Source organism: Bradysia coprophila, unplaced genomic scaffold (assembly GCF_014529535.1).
Source record: "Bradysia coprophila strain Holo2 unplaced genomic scaffold, BU_Bcop_v1 contig_70, whole genome shotgun sequence".
Lineage (NCBI taxonomy): Eukaryota > Metazoa > Arthropoda > Insecta > Diptera > Sciaridae > Bradysia > Bradysia coprophila.
This window is the reverse complement of record NW_023503941.1, coordinates 4,842,205-4,857,084: the sequence shown is the minus strand read 5'-3', so window position 1 is coordinate 4,857,084 and position 14,880 is coordinate 4,842,205. Positions and strand designations below refer to the sequence as shown.

General features: G+C 38.1%; 1 protein-coding gene across 3 annotated transcripts; it reads left to right on the top strand.

The window, feature by feature from the left end:
* Positions 1 to 1,310: 1,310 nt before the first annotated feature.
* Positions 1,311 to 14,764, top strand: LOC119083824 (vascular endothelial growth factor receptor 1-like). Of its 3 annotated transcripts, XM_037193621.1 has the most exons (23): positions 1,311 to 1,423; positions 8,164 to 8,294; positions 8,361 to 8,610; positions 8,669 to 8,832; positions 8,972 to 9,113; positions 9,231 to 9,367; positions 9,436 to 9,622; positions 9,737 to 10,045; positions 10,103 to 10,266; positions 11,653 to 11,799; positions 11,860 to 11,998; positions 12,190 to 12,333; positions 12,398 to 12,685; positions 12,755 to 12,852; positions 12,911 to 13,055; positions 13,112 to 13,233; positions 13,290 to 13,392; positions 13,462 to 13,668; positions 13,726 to 13,952; positions 14,014 to 14,105; positions 14,172 to 14,289; positions 14,345 to 14,452; positions 14,523 to 14,764. In XM_037193621.1, exons 1-23 carry the CDS (start codon positions 1,336 to 1,338, stop codon positions 14,667 to 14,669), a joined length of 3,657 nt encoding a protein of 1,218 aa, XP_037049516.1. In that variant the 5' UTR covers positions 1,311 to 1,335; the 3' UTR covers positions 14,670 to 14,764. The 3 variants fall into 3 exon arrangements, with proteins under 3 accessions (XP_037049516.1, XP_037049515.1, XP_037049514.1); XM_037193620.1 differs by having other exon boundaries at positions 8,164 to 8,610; positions 13,729 to 13,952; XM_037193619.1 differs by having other exon boundaries at positions 8,164 to 8,610.
* Positions 14,765 to 14,880: the final 116 nt, after the last annotated feature.

Here is a 14,880-nt window from a genome sequence, read left to right as displayed (position 1 = left end):
GAGCTAGGTCTCTTGGAGTGAGCTCTTATCTGGCTACTCGGAAGTACAGTGAACGTGGTGTATTTTGACAATATCTCGAGTAAATTTTGACCGAATTTCATGAATTTTTTTTTGTTTGAAAGGTATTAACGAATGTAAAGCGTTGGTACTATTTCCGGTCTCCTAACAAAATGGCTGCCGACGGCCATATTGGATTTTAGTAAAATAGAAATATCTTGGGAAAAATGATACTTAGAGAGTTTCTGTTAACATGGAAATAATTTGTTATGTGTGTAGGGTTTCAGGGATTCCATATATGGACATCTATATATACCTATATACAGCTATATTGAGCTATATACAGGCATATAGAGCTATATAATAGCATATTCCTCTGTGAAATGTTTATTTACAGTGAAATATAGGTAAATATAGCGGTATATAGCTGTTTAAATAGGAATTTATGAAATTTGACTTCGTACGGGGCTGTCTATATTGCCTCCGGCAATTTAGTTGTATATGATAACAAGGCAAAGAGTGGATAATGTAAGTGATTTAAAAGGAAGAATAGTTTTTCAGCAGAGAAGAAAATGAAGTAAGAGAAATGAAGAGTTTCACATTAAAGGCTTTTGATACGAATAGGTGTTTCGTACGGGTCGGCGTTAGCTATGTTTTCGCACTAGATGTCGATTGTCGATCCGAGGCGAAGCCGAGGTCGACAAGATGTCGTGTGCGAAAAAATACCGGCATACCTACCGTGGTAGATACAACGTTTTTCGCAATTTCGGGCCATAATCACCTTTCCAATGCAAAATATTACCAAAATTTCTACCAAACATTCACATGCAAACATGAATTCATTTGAACGATCAAGCAACCTGCACTATATACACATTGCAATGTGATGTATAGAGACGCGCTAAATAAAATCAAGTAGTCAATGAGCCACGCCTCTCGATTGGTAAGCATTAAAACACGATCATTCAGCGTTACACAGCTATGATATCGAGTATACAGCTACACTATCAAATACGCAGCTATGATACGCCTTCCTGATGCTGATGCATAATGTAGCTGAGTGATTAATATGGTTTTATGTTCTTACATTATCTTATAATATAAGTCATGTTTGACACACAACCCCTGTCAAAAATCGTGGATTCTCAGTGCACTGCATAGTTTTCGATTGCTCTGTGAATCAGCATAACTTACGAATGATTCAGTGTTAATGTTCATCGCACTTCACGTATCCGCTTCGATAAATTTCGGTGACTCTTTATACCGAAGGAACATACTAAAAATCGAAGACGATTGTATTCCAAAAACCCGTTAGACGTTAAGACTGCGTGATTGCACATGATCAGAGAACAAAAAAATGTCGAAAGAATGATCTCGTCGATCGTATTATGTTGGGTAATTTGGATATTCTTGGGCAAAATTGTTGGTGAGTAATAGAACTAAGAATTATTATGGAGTGAGTGAATTTGAAACATGTCGTTATGTGCATTAGGATCATAGAAAAAAGTTTTAAGTGAAATGTGTACAAGTTTCTAATAGGTATTCCAGTGAAGAATCGCCAAAAAAAATTTAAAAAAATCCTCAGAGCGTGAAGAAACGTCGACAAAAATCGACAGAGTGTGAAGAAACGCTGAGAGTGGTAATTATTTAATGGTAAATTTGGCTTTGTAACATTTCTTCACACTTTGGCGATTTTTCTAGGCGTTTCTTCATACTCTGGCGTTTGTTTGTGGTTATATAAAAAATCATGTTCATTTTGTTCGATCCGAAGGAATTTATCCTTTTAGGAAAGGTAACTCAACTACTCAACGGAGTTATGTTCGATGCTAGTTAATCTATCCTTTTACAAAATGTGACGAAAAGGTGTTTGGTTCGAACCGAAGGAAGCGATACTTTTACGAAAAGAAACTCAAAGCCGTATGTATTGGATCCACAGACAAAATAGAGGATGTTTTATCCAATGTTTTAGTGTGTTGAAAGAGAATGCGTACCTCAGTCCTTTTCAAGCAATCAAAAATGGTTATTTATGAGACAAGAATCGAGTGAAGGTATTTTATCGCGCTAGATGTCGATTGTCAACCCGAGGCGAAGCCGAGGTTGACAAGACATCGTGTCTTCAGTAATAATGATAGAGACAATTTAAATTTTTATTTGATTTCTTTTGAACATAACATCGGTAGTCAGGATGGTCATTTGATGCCGACTTCACTATTGCAACAACGCCCTTAAATTTTTGAAAACTTAAAGAAATGGCCATCCCCTCAAGAAAGACTCAAAGAATTGACTAAAAAAAACATAGCTAACGTACGAAACACCTATTCGTATCAAAAGCCCTTAATGTGAAATTCTTCATTACTCTTACTTCATTTTCTTCTCTGCTGGAAAACTATTCTCCCTTTAAAATCACTTACACTCTTTGCCTTGTTATCATATACAAATAAATTGCCGGAGGCAATATAGACAGCCCCGCACGAAGTCAACTTTCATAAATTCCTATTTAAACAGCTATATACCGCTATATTTACCTATATTTTCCTATAAATAAACATTTCACAAATGAATATGCTATTATATAGCTCTATATGCCTGTATATAGCTCAATATAGGTGAATATAGATATATATAGATGTCCATATATGGAATACCTGAAACACCCCACTCACATAACCAATTACTTCCATGTTAACAGAAACTCTCTAAGTATCATTTTTCCCAATATAAATCACTTTTATTAAAATCCAATATGGCCACCGGCAGCCATTTTGTTTGGAGACCGGAAATTTTACAGACGCTTTACATTCGTTAATACCTTTCAAACAAAAAAAAAATTCATTTAATTCGGTCAAAATTTACTCGAGATATTGACAAAATACTCCACGTTCACTGTACGGCCGAGTAGCCAGATAAGAGCTCACTCCAAGAGACCTAGCTCACGCTTCGGAGAACATAATTTCAACATAATTTTTTTTCCCTGATTGGTACGGTCAATAGATCATTGTCAATGTCGTTTGAGCTGTCAAATAAGTTGTCAATTTCACAAAGCTAACCTCAAATCGAACAAAAAAGTATTGGATGGTGAGACGCAACACAAATTTTCATACATTTCAAGGGGCGGCTCTATGAACGAAACATCTTTTGAGGTTAGCTTTGTGAAATTGACAACTCATTTGACACTTTTTGAGAGAAGAAACCGCTATTTGACACTGATCTATACCTATCTAATAAAGCTAAAACAGACGAAATATGTTCAAATGTGGCCGACCTTACAAGCAAAAACTGCTTGCCGCCCTGTGCCTGTTTCACACCAAGGGGTCTAACTCACGAGTCCGTCATCCGATTTCCATAAACTTTTTTTTTGTCGATCGGTATTGTAAATACCTTTTATTTGACGTATCACTTACAAGTTTAACGTTTAAATGTCCGTAGATATCTTCGAAAAACCGTAAAGCACTTATTGGGCCACAGCTCGGGAGGGGTCGATTCAAAATTACTCATCTTCGAACTTAGCCTGTCTTTTGACATTACCAAACGGGAAAAAAAAGAATTTTCAAAATCGGATGCGTTTTACTCAAGTTATCGTGCAGACAGACGGACAGACGGACATTTTTTTTCACTGATTTGGCATCTCTAGACAACCACAATAGGTTTCCCCTTACTCAGGGAGTCCAATTCGACGTGTTACAAACGTATGCGTAAACCTATAAGACCCCAGTACTTCGTACGGGTCTAAATAGATTTCGAAAACGTACTGCCCTTTTAAAATCCATGCTTGTATGTTAAATGTAATTCAAAATTATAAATAAGAAGAGTGATGTCTTTTAGTATAACTTTTGAAGTCACTGCTTCATAAAAAAAATTACTTCCAGCCAAAAATTGTACTCTTCTTTGAACTTTGTCAAGGATTGAAGAAACTGAGGAGACACAAAATTCTCTGAATAGCTCCGATTTGTTCCAAACAAGAAACTACAGGCTGATCTAAAATTTTTACTTTTTGTCAGTGGTGTTGAAACTGAGGAAATATTTTAAATCAAAAACATGAAATTTTGGAGAAAAACCTTCCAAAAATTTTCTAGCGGTGCAGTAGCCGTCTCAACTCGTCTATGAAAACCGCTGCCATGATCCGATATCTTCAGAAGCTTACTATCAGGTTTTGGGAGTTCAAGAACGAATGCTTTTTTATGAGAAAGCAAATCGTACAGAAAAGCTGTTCAATGTCATTAACAAAGTCATGTAGCTACACTGGAAGTTACTTGTTGACGACCATTTAAAATTCAAAATGCGAAAAATGTAGCTGTTGAGCCAAGTGAACATTTTTATGACCTTCAGCTTTCAACGTAGATCAGACCTGAAGCATTCATTTTTGACCTGAACTTACCCGATTCCGAGCCCTCAAACCGTGATCAGGATTTAGATAAACAAAAGTACTTGATGACTCAAAAAGAAAAAATTTCGAAAATTTCGTGTTTAAGCAACTAAACAAGTTTTTGTCTCAACACGTCCATCAAAGGTAATTCGGGATTAGGATAGCCAAAGGTTGAAAAAAAACGCTTTGAGCATCTTGAATGTTTTTCATACAACCTCCTACATTAAAACTCAAAATTGTTGTAAGTCTCTACTAAGTAAATAGCCGCGCAGCGAGACTTTTTTTATGAACTTAGAAGATATACACATCAAATGAACAAACAGAATCAGGTTGATAAATACATAAGGCATATGAGAGACATCAACTTCAATCGATATGTCTTTAAGTTAACAGAATTTCCAGATGAACTCTAAAAGTTCCAGGGCGGGCTCGCAAGATTCCAGGGCGGGCTCAGCCCGCCTAAGCCCATTAGTAGCTAAGGGCCTGACCTTCATTCGATTCTTGTTTCATACAACGTTTTATGCAAATTCCCCAAGACTACAAAAACAAAATTTTCACTAAAAAAACTGAAGCTGAAATTGACATCTACTGAAAAACGTGTTGTTATTACATTTGATGAATATATGATTATGATCGTGTCGATGTATTTTGGGTGCGATAAAATTTTTTTCGCACTGATTTTTTGATGAAATAAAACTGGTTCGTATGACACTGAACACAGGCTGCGTAAGTATCGAATTCGCTCACTGAATTGCATAATAGTTATTTATGACATCCAGTGCAAAGTACTTTATTAGGCTCTAGGTCGAGACATACAACGTTTTATGCCACAGAGGCATCTAAAGTTTGCAAATTTTGCATATTATGATGTCGAGTGGCATAAACGTATTTTTTCACTTTGGCGTTTCTCTATCGATTTTTCTGGGCAATTCATCATTTATGGTTGATTTGTTAAATCACCACAGCACTTCACAGCATAATTAACTGTTGAGTTGCTGGTACAAATGTGAAATTCTTGTTTTTATTTTTAGACCCGTACGAAGTACTGGGGTCTTATAGGTTTACGCATACGTTTGTAACACGTCGAATTGGACTCCCTGAGTAAGGGGAAACCTATTGTGGTTGTCCAGAGATGCCAAATCAGCAAGAAAAAAATGTCCGTCTGTCCGTCCGTCCGTCCGTCCGTCTGTCTGTCTGCACGATAACTTGAGTAAAACGCATCCGATTTTGAAAATTCTTTTTTTCCCCGTTTGGTAATGTAAAAAGACAGGCTAAGTTCGAAGATGAGTGATTTTGGATCGACCCCTCCTGAGCTGGGGCCCAATAAGTGCTTTACGGTTTTTCGAAGATATCTCCGGACATTTAAACGTTAAACTTGTAAGTGATACGTCAAATAAAAGGTATTTACAATACCGATCGACAAAAAAAAAGTTTATGGAAATCAAATGACCGACTTGTGAGATAGACCCCTTGGTGTGAAACAGGCACAGGGCGGCAAGCAGTTTTTGCTTGTAGGTCGGTCAAATTTGAACATATTTCGTTCGTTTTAGCTTTATTAGATAGGTATTGACCGTACCAATCAGGTTTATCAAGTTTATGAAATTATGTTCTCCGGAGCGTGAGCTAGGTCTCTTGGAGTGAGCTCTTATCTGGCTACTCGGCCGTACAGTGAACGTGGAGTATTTTGTCAATATCTCGAGTAAATTTTGACCGAATTTCATGAATTTTTTTTTGTTTGAAAGGTATTAACGAATGTAAAGCGTCGATACTATTTCCGGTCTCCTAACAAAATGGCTGCCGGTGGCCATATTGGATTTTAGTAAAATAGAAATATCTTGGGAAAAATGATACTAAGAGAGTTTCTGTTAACATGGAAATAATGTGTTAAGTGTGAGGGGTTTCAGGGATTCCATATACGGACATCTATATATACCTATATACAGCTATATTGAGCTGTATACAGGCATATAGAGCTATATAATAGCATATATTTATCTGTGAAAAGTTTATTTATAGTGAAATATAGTTAAATATAGCGGTATATAGCTGTTTAAATAGGAATTTATGAAATTTGACTTCGTACGGGGCTGTCTATATTGCCTCCGGCAATTTAGTTGTATATGATAACAAGGCAAAGAGTGGATAATGTAAGTGATTTTAAAGGGAGAATAGTTTTTCAGCAGAGAAGAAAATGAAGTAAGAGAAATGAAGAGTTTCACATTAAAGGCTTTTGATACGAATAGGTGTTTCGTACGGGTCGGCGTTAGCTATGTTTAATTTTGAAATGATGAACCTATAATGCCGTTGGCATTATGATAAAAGACGAGTCGGTGTAATTGTTTGATCTGTTTATTTGTGCCTGTTAACTGATCGAGTGCTGTTGGTAGACCAATCGAAAACTGCTGATTACAATTACGTTGATATGTTTGACATGAGACGTGACTTTACTTGTATGTGTGTGCCTCGTTTGCGGGCCACTACGTTACTCCCCTTTCAGCAAAGCGACTAATAAAAAACATTCTAAAAAACAAATTCGTTTTAGGCTAGCAAAACTTATACAAAACAATTGTATCCGCCGAGCACTCAATTAGAATCTTAAACGATAAAAATTAATTCTACTGCTGTACCACGTCATTTACTTTACATTGTTGGGTTCTATCCTCGATTCTCTCTAACAAACAGCGCAAAAATTCTAATCACTTTCACCTTTATGCCTAGTACGATTGCATATTTCCGTAGGTGAACTAAACGCCTCTGCTGATGATTGCCAACAATGTGATTATGCATGCTTATGCTTACGGTTATTGGAATTACAGGTACTGGCTCTCGATTCATTCTTTCCTTATCTTCGATTCGTTCACAATAATCGTGGAAAACTCGTGCAACGGTGTCGGTGTGTCGGTAATTATTAGTACTTCGGTCGCATGTTTTCCAAAATTCATTTTTCGACTTTTGTTTGACGCCGTGTCGGCTATCAACTGATGAACCAAATCGACCTCTGATGTCCTCGATATTCGTCTGTAACCCATGATCATTTTGGTGTTCTCTTTAACTTCCTACTTCCATCTAGGAAATTTGTTCGTAAAAGAAACGTTGATTCGCTATGGGTGTACGCCAACCGTATGCTGAATCTACCACTCCGACTCTTTACTCTCGATCAATTTCTTTTTCGTACCATCAGTTAACTCATTGTCTTTTAGCGCCAAAATCGGATGGGAATTTCTATATGACTTGAACGTCCTTCGGATCAACTCGAACCAAAATTCTAGCAACTGATAACTCGCTGTTATTTCTGCCTAAAATACGCTGTGCCGATTTCGTACTATTTCAGCTGGAACACGTTCTTCTTCTTCTTCTTCTTCTTTTTCAGCCTGTTTCTATCCACTGCTGGATGTAGGCCTCTCCAACTTCTTTCCATTTCGTACGATCCATTGCCATTTGCTGCCAGTTTGTACCTGCAATATTCTTAATTCCGTTTGTCCATCTCTCTGGTGGTCTACCTATAGCTCGTCTTTTATAAATACTTCAATATGTCCCGCCCAGCTCCATTTCAGAGATGCTATTCTTTCCATGACATCAACGACCCTGGTTTGTTGTCGATTCCATTGATTCGTCATTCTGTCTCAACACGTTGCTCTCAACAAAAGCAATAATTTTCTTTGTGCACTGGACCACGTATATCACTTGGTAAACAAGTGAAAGATTCATGTCCATCACCAATAATAACGAACTTCTCGTCACCATCACCGATATCAATTTGATTATTTTGGCAGCGACATGAGTCAATAATTCTGTGCGTTTAGTTGCAGAGAACGACGTCTTTCTGGCTCCTCCTACCATTGACCCACTATCGAATAAAGAAACATTAGCACCACATTCGAACTTCTCCATTCGTTGTGTTGCGGAGTACCCAATAACCTGGCAACCATTTCAGGTTAGAAAGTGCATTCCGATCCCGAATATCTCGTCTGCGGTAATTATGTTTGTTTGCTATTTTCAGGGCTTTGACGGAAGATACGATGTTGATCACATTGAAGAAAAGGATTACTATTACAAAGGTCCCTTTTCTTACGATCGTCGATACATTAGTACGATCCATTTGACTAACGTATCACATCATTTTGTGGGTTATTTCTATTGCGTGGCAAACAGTACACAAGGAAATTACAACTATTCGTGGAGTTTTGACATTGAACGTGACCGTTACGAAGGAGCTAGTGGCCTAACACAAATCTACATATTTGTTAATGGTTCCGTTTGTATAGCTGCGTCATCAAAGGATCGATTTTCATTTTCTTTGTAACTTAGACACTCAACATTTGTTGGCACCTTCTGGATTGCACAACGGAAAAGCTCTCCGTCAACGTTACCAATCGATAGCCATTTCCATTGATGACGATTTCTTGCATCATATACCATGTAAACCAACGTCAGAAAACGTCAAAGTAAATCTACTTGAAGACGGCAAAAAGGTGAAGTTTTGTTTAAGTTTTAAAATCTTCGTAACTTTAGTCTCCACTTGGGTGTAATGGATATTCACATGTTCTTTGTAACCTGAGGTACAAGGAATTTTCGCCAAAGAATGTGATTGCAATTTCTAAAATGTTGCAGTTGCCTATTGAGCGCCCAATTTACTACCGAAAGGAAATAGGATTCTGGATTGAGTTTACTTCGGCTGAAGAAATTTACGGCAGAACGTTTGCTTGTGTGCCAGACTCACGCAACGATTTGCAAATACTTTTCCCCATCCGATGTAAGTTAGACGTTATACCTGGCTCCTGTTCATTCAGTTATTACCAAGATCAATGACACATTTCTTACCGAACTATTGCGGAACAAATAACGAAAAGATCATCAATTCACAATTTAGACCACCCACCCAAGATAGAATCAGCCACTGGACTGTTTGGAACCAGAGGGGAACAGCTGAAATTGAATTGTTCGATTGTAGTTCGAACCGGTGAAAAAGTGGTCATCGAGTGGAAATTACCGAATGCTTCGTTAAAGGTGAAGATTGTATGATGGTACAGTACGTGAGTTTATGACTTACTTTTCCGTTGACATACAAAAATTAGGAGACGCGAGTTGTTCAATCGGAACTAACAATACAAAATCATCCAACAAGACGGTCTCTGCAAATAGCAACGAGTGCAATTTTAATCGGAAATGTTGACAAAGTCATGGACGAAGGAGTTTATGAATGCGAAGCTATTGACGAACTTCGAAGCAAAAGTGTCGACCGAATCTTTATTGAAATTTTGGGTGAGATACGCGTCTAAAAACGGGCTATTTTTTAGATAGTGCCAACGAGATGGAGCATGGTCGACATGCTTTCGGTGGCACATTTATCCAAAAAAAAAATTAAATTCCATTTAGAAAAAGATGACGACGCTCTCGACATTCAAGCGATGGATGGAATTTACGGAATCGAAATCAAAAGTGGGCAAGTGGCAATATGGAAAGTGAAATATAAAGGGCGTCCAAAGCCAACGATTGATTGGTATAATCCAATGGGGAATATAATACTTCCAGATGATAAAGATGAAAATTATGAGGTGAAGGTCACAGAAGACTTTACTGTTTTGAAAATATGGATGGCTAAGCTAGACGATTCTGGCTCCTACACACTGAAAGCTTCTAATGGAGTTAGTTCAATGGAGAAAAAATTCGAACTGCGCGTAAAAGGTCAGTTCGACGTAGGGTTTCATATCAACTTTGGTCATTTTTTTTACATTTTTCCAGGCGTTCCAACTGTTGAGGTTCGAAGTGTTGCGTTACGGATCAACGAATCAAGAAAAATTGCTTGTGTTTGTACAGGATATCCTCCGTCGACCATAACGTGGATGTTTGCACGATGCTGGGTCAGTGAATTGTTTGATTGCGACGCAAACTATCGTTACATTGAGGTATTTTGATCAGCTGTGCTTCGGCAAGAGGAATGGACATTTCGCAAAGACTTCAGGCTGTCTCCGATTTTAATGAGTGATAGCTCGTTGGATTCGTCTTTCAATTCTAGGAAACACGTATCGTTCACTTTTTCAAAAAAAAAATATTTTCTGTGAAAAGCGTTCAGAAGTAAAGACATGTCTGAGGCTACCGAAAACAGTTTTTCGGCAATAACTCAATAAAAATTAATTCTAAATTGTTGTAATATTGAACGAATGTCGGCCTTGGAAAGACCTACAGTTAGAGTATACGCACTGCCTGGTGCGAGTACATCCACGAGAGTTATGATCAAAAATATAGCAGATGTTCGGAGAGTCCGCCTTCCCTGCAGTTTTGATATTTCGATGAAACCGTTTGCTCCCACTGGATCATATCGTTTTTCCAAACTCCTGTCGCGTAGCAAATATTGGTCCAATTGAAGAACTAATCACGGTTCCGGACTCCTGATTAATAATTTTTCTCTTGATATTACTGACATTGGATCTGTTGTAACGACATAATATTCGCGACATAGCGAAGCGTTTTTCTATTGATAGGGCAAAAGAATAGTAGGCAATAAAAAATGACTGTCGTAGTACCGTTCCAGATGCTGTTCCAGCAGAAAGAAGGAATTTTGCATTTTGGCAACATTTTTTTCCAAGACTTCTCTAGGCTTACAGCACAAAAGTACTGGGTTCATTTATATGTGGAACGATAGTGGGTGAGGCCAGCTACAACTCCCCATACTCAGTTCCGTGGAACATCGAAGCTGCAGGGAAGGCGGACTCTCCGAACATTTACTATATTTCTAGTCATAACTTTCGTGGACGTACTCGCACTGCGTATACTCTACCTGTAGGTCTTTCCAAGGCCGACATTCTTACAACAATTTAAAGTTTCTTGAGTTATTGCCGAAAAACTGTTTTGACACGTCTTTACTGTTGAACGCTTTTCACAGAAAAAATATTTTTTTTTTTCAAAAAAGCATAGAGGTAGACTATCTAGAGGAATTATGACTCGAAATTCATTGAAAAATTATATCACACACACCAATAAAACGAAAACGTCAACCTTAGTATTCTTTTGACATTTTGAGTCCCTCTTACTGTCTGTACACAAAGCTGTCACACACACATTTAAATATATGATTTTTCATTTTAATTTGTCAGTTTGTTCTATTGAGAGGGCCCTTGCAAAAAAGTGAAAGATGCGTGTTCGCTAGAATTGAAAGACGAATCCAACGAGCTATCCCTCAATAAAATCGGAGACCGCTCGCTTGTTCCCAATGTTATAAAAATCACCTGAAGTTTTGGCGATATCACTCTTAAGCTCGTCAAAGCATAAGAAAAACATTTTCCACTTTGCAGGCACAATATGTTAATACAACGTCAGAGTCAACTCAAACATCTGTCGTAGTGCTAAACGCTACACACTATGGAAAACTTAAATGCATCGCAATTAACTCTGAAGGAATAGCGAGTGCTGACACGGATTTGCATGTCACAGATATTGAAGTAAAAAGTCTCGCCTTCACCGACGCCTCTTAAAGTAAATTTTCCATATTTTTTTTGCAGAACAGCTTTTTCGACGTTTGGAGATTGAACAGCGAAACGGAAATCGTTGCCGGTGATAATGTGACAATTTTTTGTGAAGTTTACGTCTTATCCGAAATAGTTTGGTTTCTTAACGATCGAACCGTTCAATCGAGTGACGGTTAGTGGAATTAATTCGACTAGGGAATGTAACCGTTAAAATAAAAACTGCGGAAAATCGATGAACCGGTTGATAGAGTTTACCGGTAATTTTTATTTTCTTATTTACCATTTCCCGGTTTTTCAAAATCGACGGTAAATACATTCCCTAAATTCGACGGATTAAATCACATTTATGCAAATTCCTCATAGATATGAAAGTTCAGAGCTTTGCTTTGTCGATGAAGAAAAGTATTACTTGGCAGGCCATCAAAACCAGCCATTCGGGTACATACGAATGTCATATGATCAATCAAGAATCTTCGATAATTAAAAAGTTGATCATAAAAGTCTATGGTGACACAAATGCACATTATCCATGTACCTTCCTCTCTCATTCGACATTAAATTATTCTCATAGAACCACAAAAACCGGAAGTGGACAATACAGTACCAGCAAAAGATGTGATGGAAGTGGAATTGAACCAACCGACTCGATTGGCTTGTAACATTATCGGCCATCCGCGTCCCAACATTCGGTGGTACAAAAATGAAGAATTGATGAGCATCGGCACCAAGTACAGACTCTCTGACGATATGAAAACGTTGAACATTTACAAAACAGACCTCAGTGATGGCGGCAACTACAAGTGCATTGGGACGAATCGTTTCGGATCGGTTCAGCAAATAGTCAACTTGACAGTCAAAAGTATAAATCCGAGTGTCTTTCTTGCTCACCTGACGTAATTGACCAAAATTGTTTTTTTTTGTCTTTTAGACGGGTTATCAAACGTCGCTGGGATAATTGGAGCAACTGTACTGACGACGCTTGCGTTTATGATTGTGTTAGTTTATGCGGTTCTGCGAAACCGAAAAGTGTGACGTGGTGGTCCTTTGCTTGAATCAATACGTTAACTTTTCCAATACTTTCCAGTTACGGCAAGAATTGGACGCATGTAAATATTCCAATCTTGATGGAAACCCAGATGCCATAAACCTAGACTTGCCATTACACGATCAAGTTGATTTTCTGCCGTATGACAAACAGTACGAGTTTCCAAAGCAAAACCTAAAGTTGGGTAAGATCTTCTAGCTCATGCTTCGAATTCCAATAATGCCATTATTGTACCATCAGGAAAGATGTTAGGATGTGGCGCATACGGTGTTGTGTTTCAAGGACTGGCCATTGGCATATTACCGACGGAAGATGAAACTGTGGTCGCTGTGAAAAAGCTAAAACAAACAGCCGGAAAGGAGGTGAGCCTACATTTACTAACAATTTGTAACTTTTGGCGAAGTAGGTTCAATTTTAGGAAATCGTTGCGTTGGTGACTGAACTGAAGATAATGGTTCACATGGGACGACATTTGAATGTTGTCAATTTACTGGGCGCCGTCACCAAGAATATTGCGAAGCGTAAGAAAACTGACCAGAATAAGCTTTCCCATTAAAAATATTCTTTCACTTAAAAATGCCATCAACCAGGCGAACTGATGCTCATTGTGGAATTTTGTCTGTTCGGAAATTTGCAAAATTTTTTGTCCGAAAATCGAAATTTGTTCGTGGATCAAGTGAACATCCAGAAAGATTCCATCGAACAGAGCAACTTAAAATACATAAGACCGTGTTTCAGTCACAACCAAAGTGATGGAACGTATCAAGAAAATGTCAAAATTACACAAGAAACAAATGGTAAATCTGGCAGTTCCATAAATTGTGTGTGCTCATCCATTTATGTTGATAACTCAGTAGATACAGATGTCGCTGCATCGGTGAATTCAATCACGACGACAGATCTAGTCTGTTGGCTGTTCCAAATTGCAAGGGGAATGGAATATTTGTCATCGAGAAAAGTGCTTCACGGTGACTTGGCCGCTCGTAATGTTCTGTTGTGTGATGGTAACGTAGTTAAGATATGCGATTTTGGTTTGGCAAGGTCAATGTACAAATATTGTAATTACGTGAAGCAGGGACAGGTGAGTGGTCAACAAAAACGATTTAAATTTTTCGATTTTGAACTGCGTTCGCTTTTTACAGACACCTCTCCCGTTTAAGTGGCTTGCTATTGAATCCATTCGTGACCAGATATTCAGCACATCTACCGATGTCTGGTCATTCGGTGTTCTCATGTAAGTGTTGAACTGATTGATTGTGTGCTGCCGCATTTCGTTTTCTTGCGGACGCTTCATTTCCAGGTGGGAGCTGTTTACTTTAGGTCAAACACCATATCCCGGCATGAGCGCAGATCACGATTTATTTGTTAAACTAACAGACGGTTATCGTATGGATAAACCAGAGTATGCAACGGAAGAGGTAAACGTCCCTCACGTTTTACCGGTTCTTCGAAATCATTTTCCAATTGTCTTAGGTCTACCACATCATGTTGAACTGTTGGAATGTGAATGCGGAAACGAGGCCAACGTTCAATGATTTGGAAGAGAAATTCGGTAAAATACTCAAAGATGGACAGGCTGAGGTGAATATTCACCAGACAGGAAATTGATTCTTTTTGTGGTGTAACGTTTTGGTGTTGATTTGTCTCGCAGCACTACATTGACTTAAATCAACAGTACGTTGCAATGAAACCCAATTATTTCCAGCAAAGCGAAACCGATTACAAAGCGTTACTGGAATCACCGGAAACAATGGCCCCTCTTTACACAGCGATGAAACCAATTTTTGACAAACAGTAAATCGAACGAGCGACTAAATGCAACCGCAAGTCGTCCGAGCAAAATAAAACAAAAATTTGTTTCTTTCGGAATGAACAATAAAGTAGAACAGAGACATTGAGTAAATGGATCTTTCAAGAAGGACGCACCCTCGGCAAATTTTTAGTCAACATGTAGGCGCAAAGGTTTTCGTTTTTCGACGATTTATTTGAACCAAAACCATTTTTAGCCC

Excerpts from the sequence above, each read along its gene's own strand:
- LOC119083824 (XM_037193619.1), top strand. The coding sequence starts at position 1,336 with ATGATCAGAGAACAAAAAAATGTCGAAAGAATGATCTCGTCGATCGTA. Across the intron at positions 9,114-9,230 it reads AATACTTTTCCCCATCCGAT|ACCACCCACCCAAGATAGAA; the intron begins GTAAGTTAGACG and ends TTCACAATTTAG. Across the intron at positions 12,686-12,754 it reads AGTCAACTTGACAGTCAAAA|ACGGGTTATCAAACGTCGCT; the intron begins GTATAAATCCGA and ends TTTGTCTTTTAG.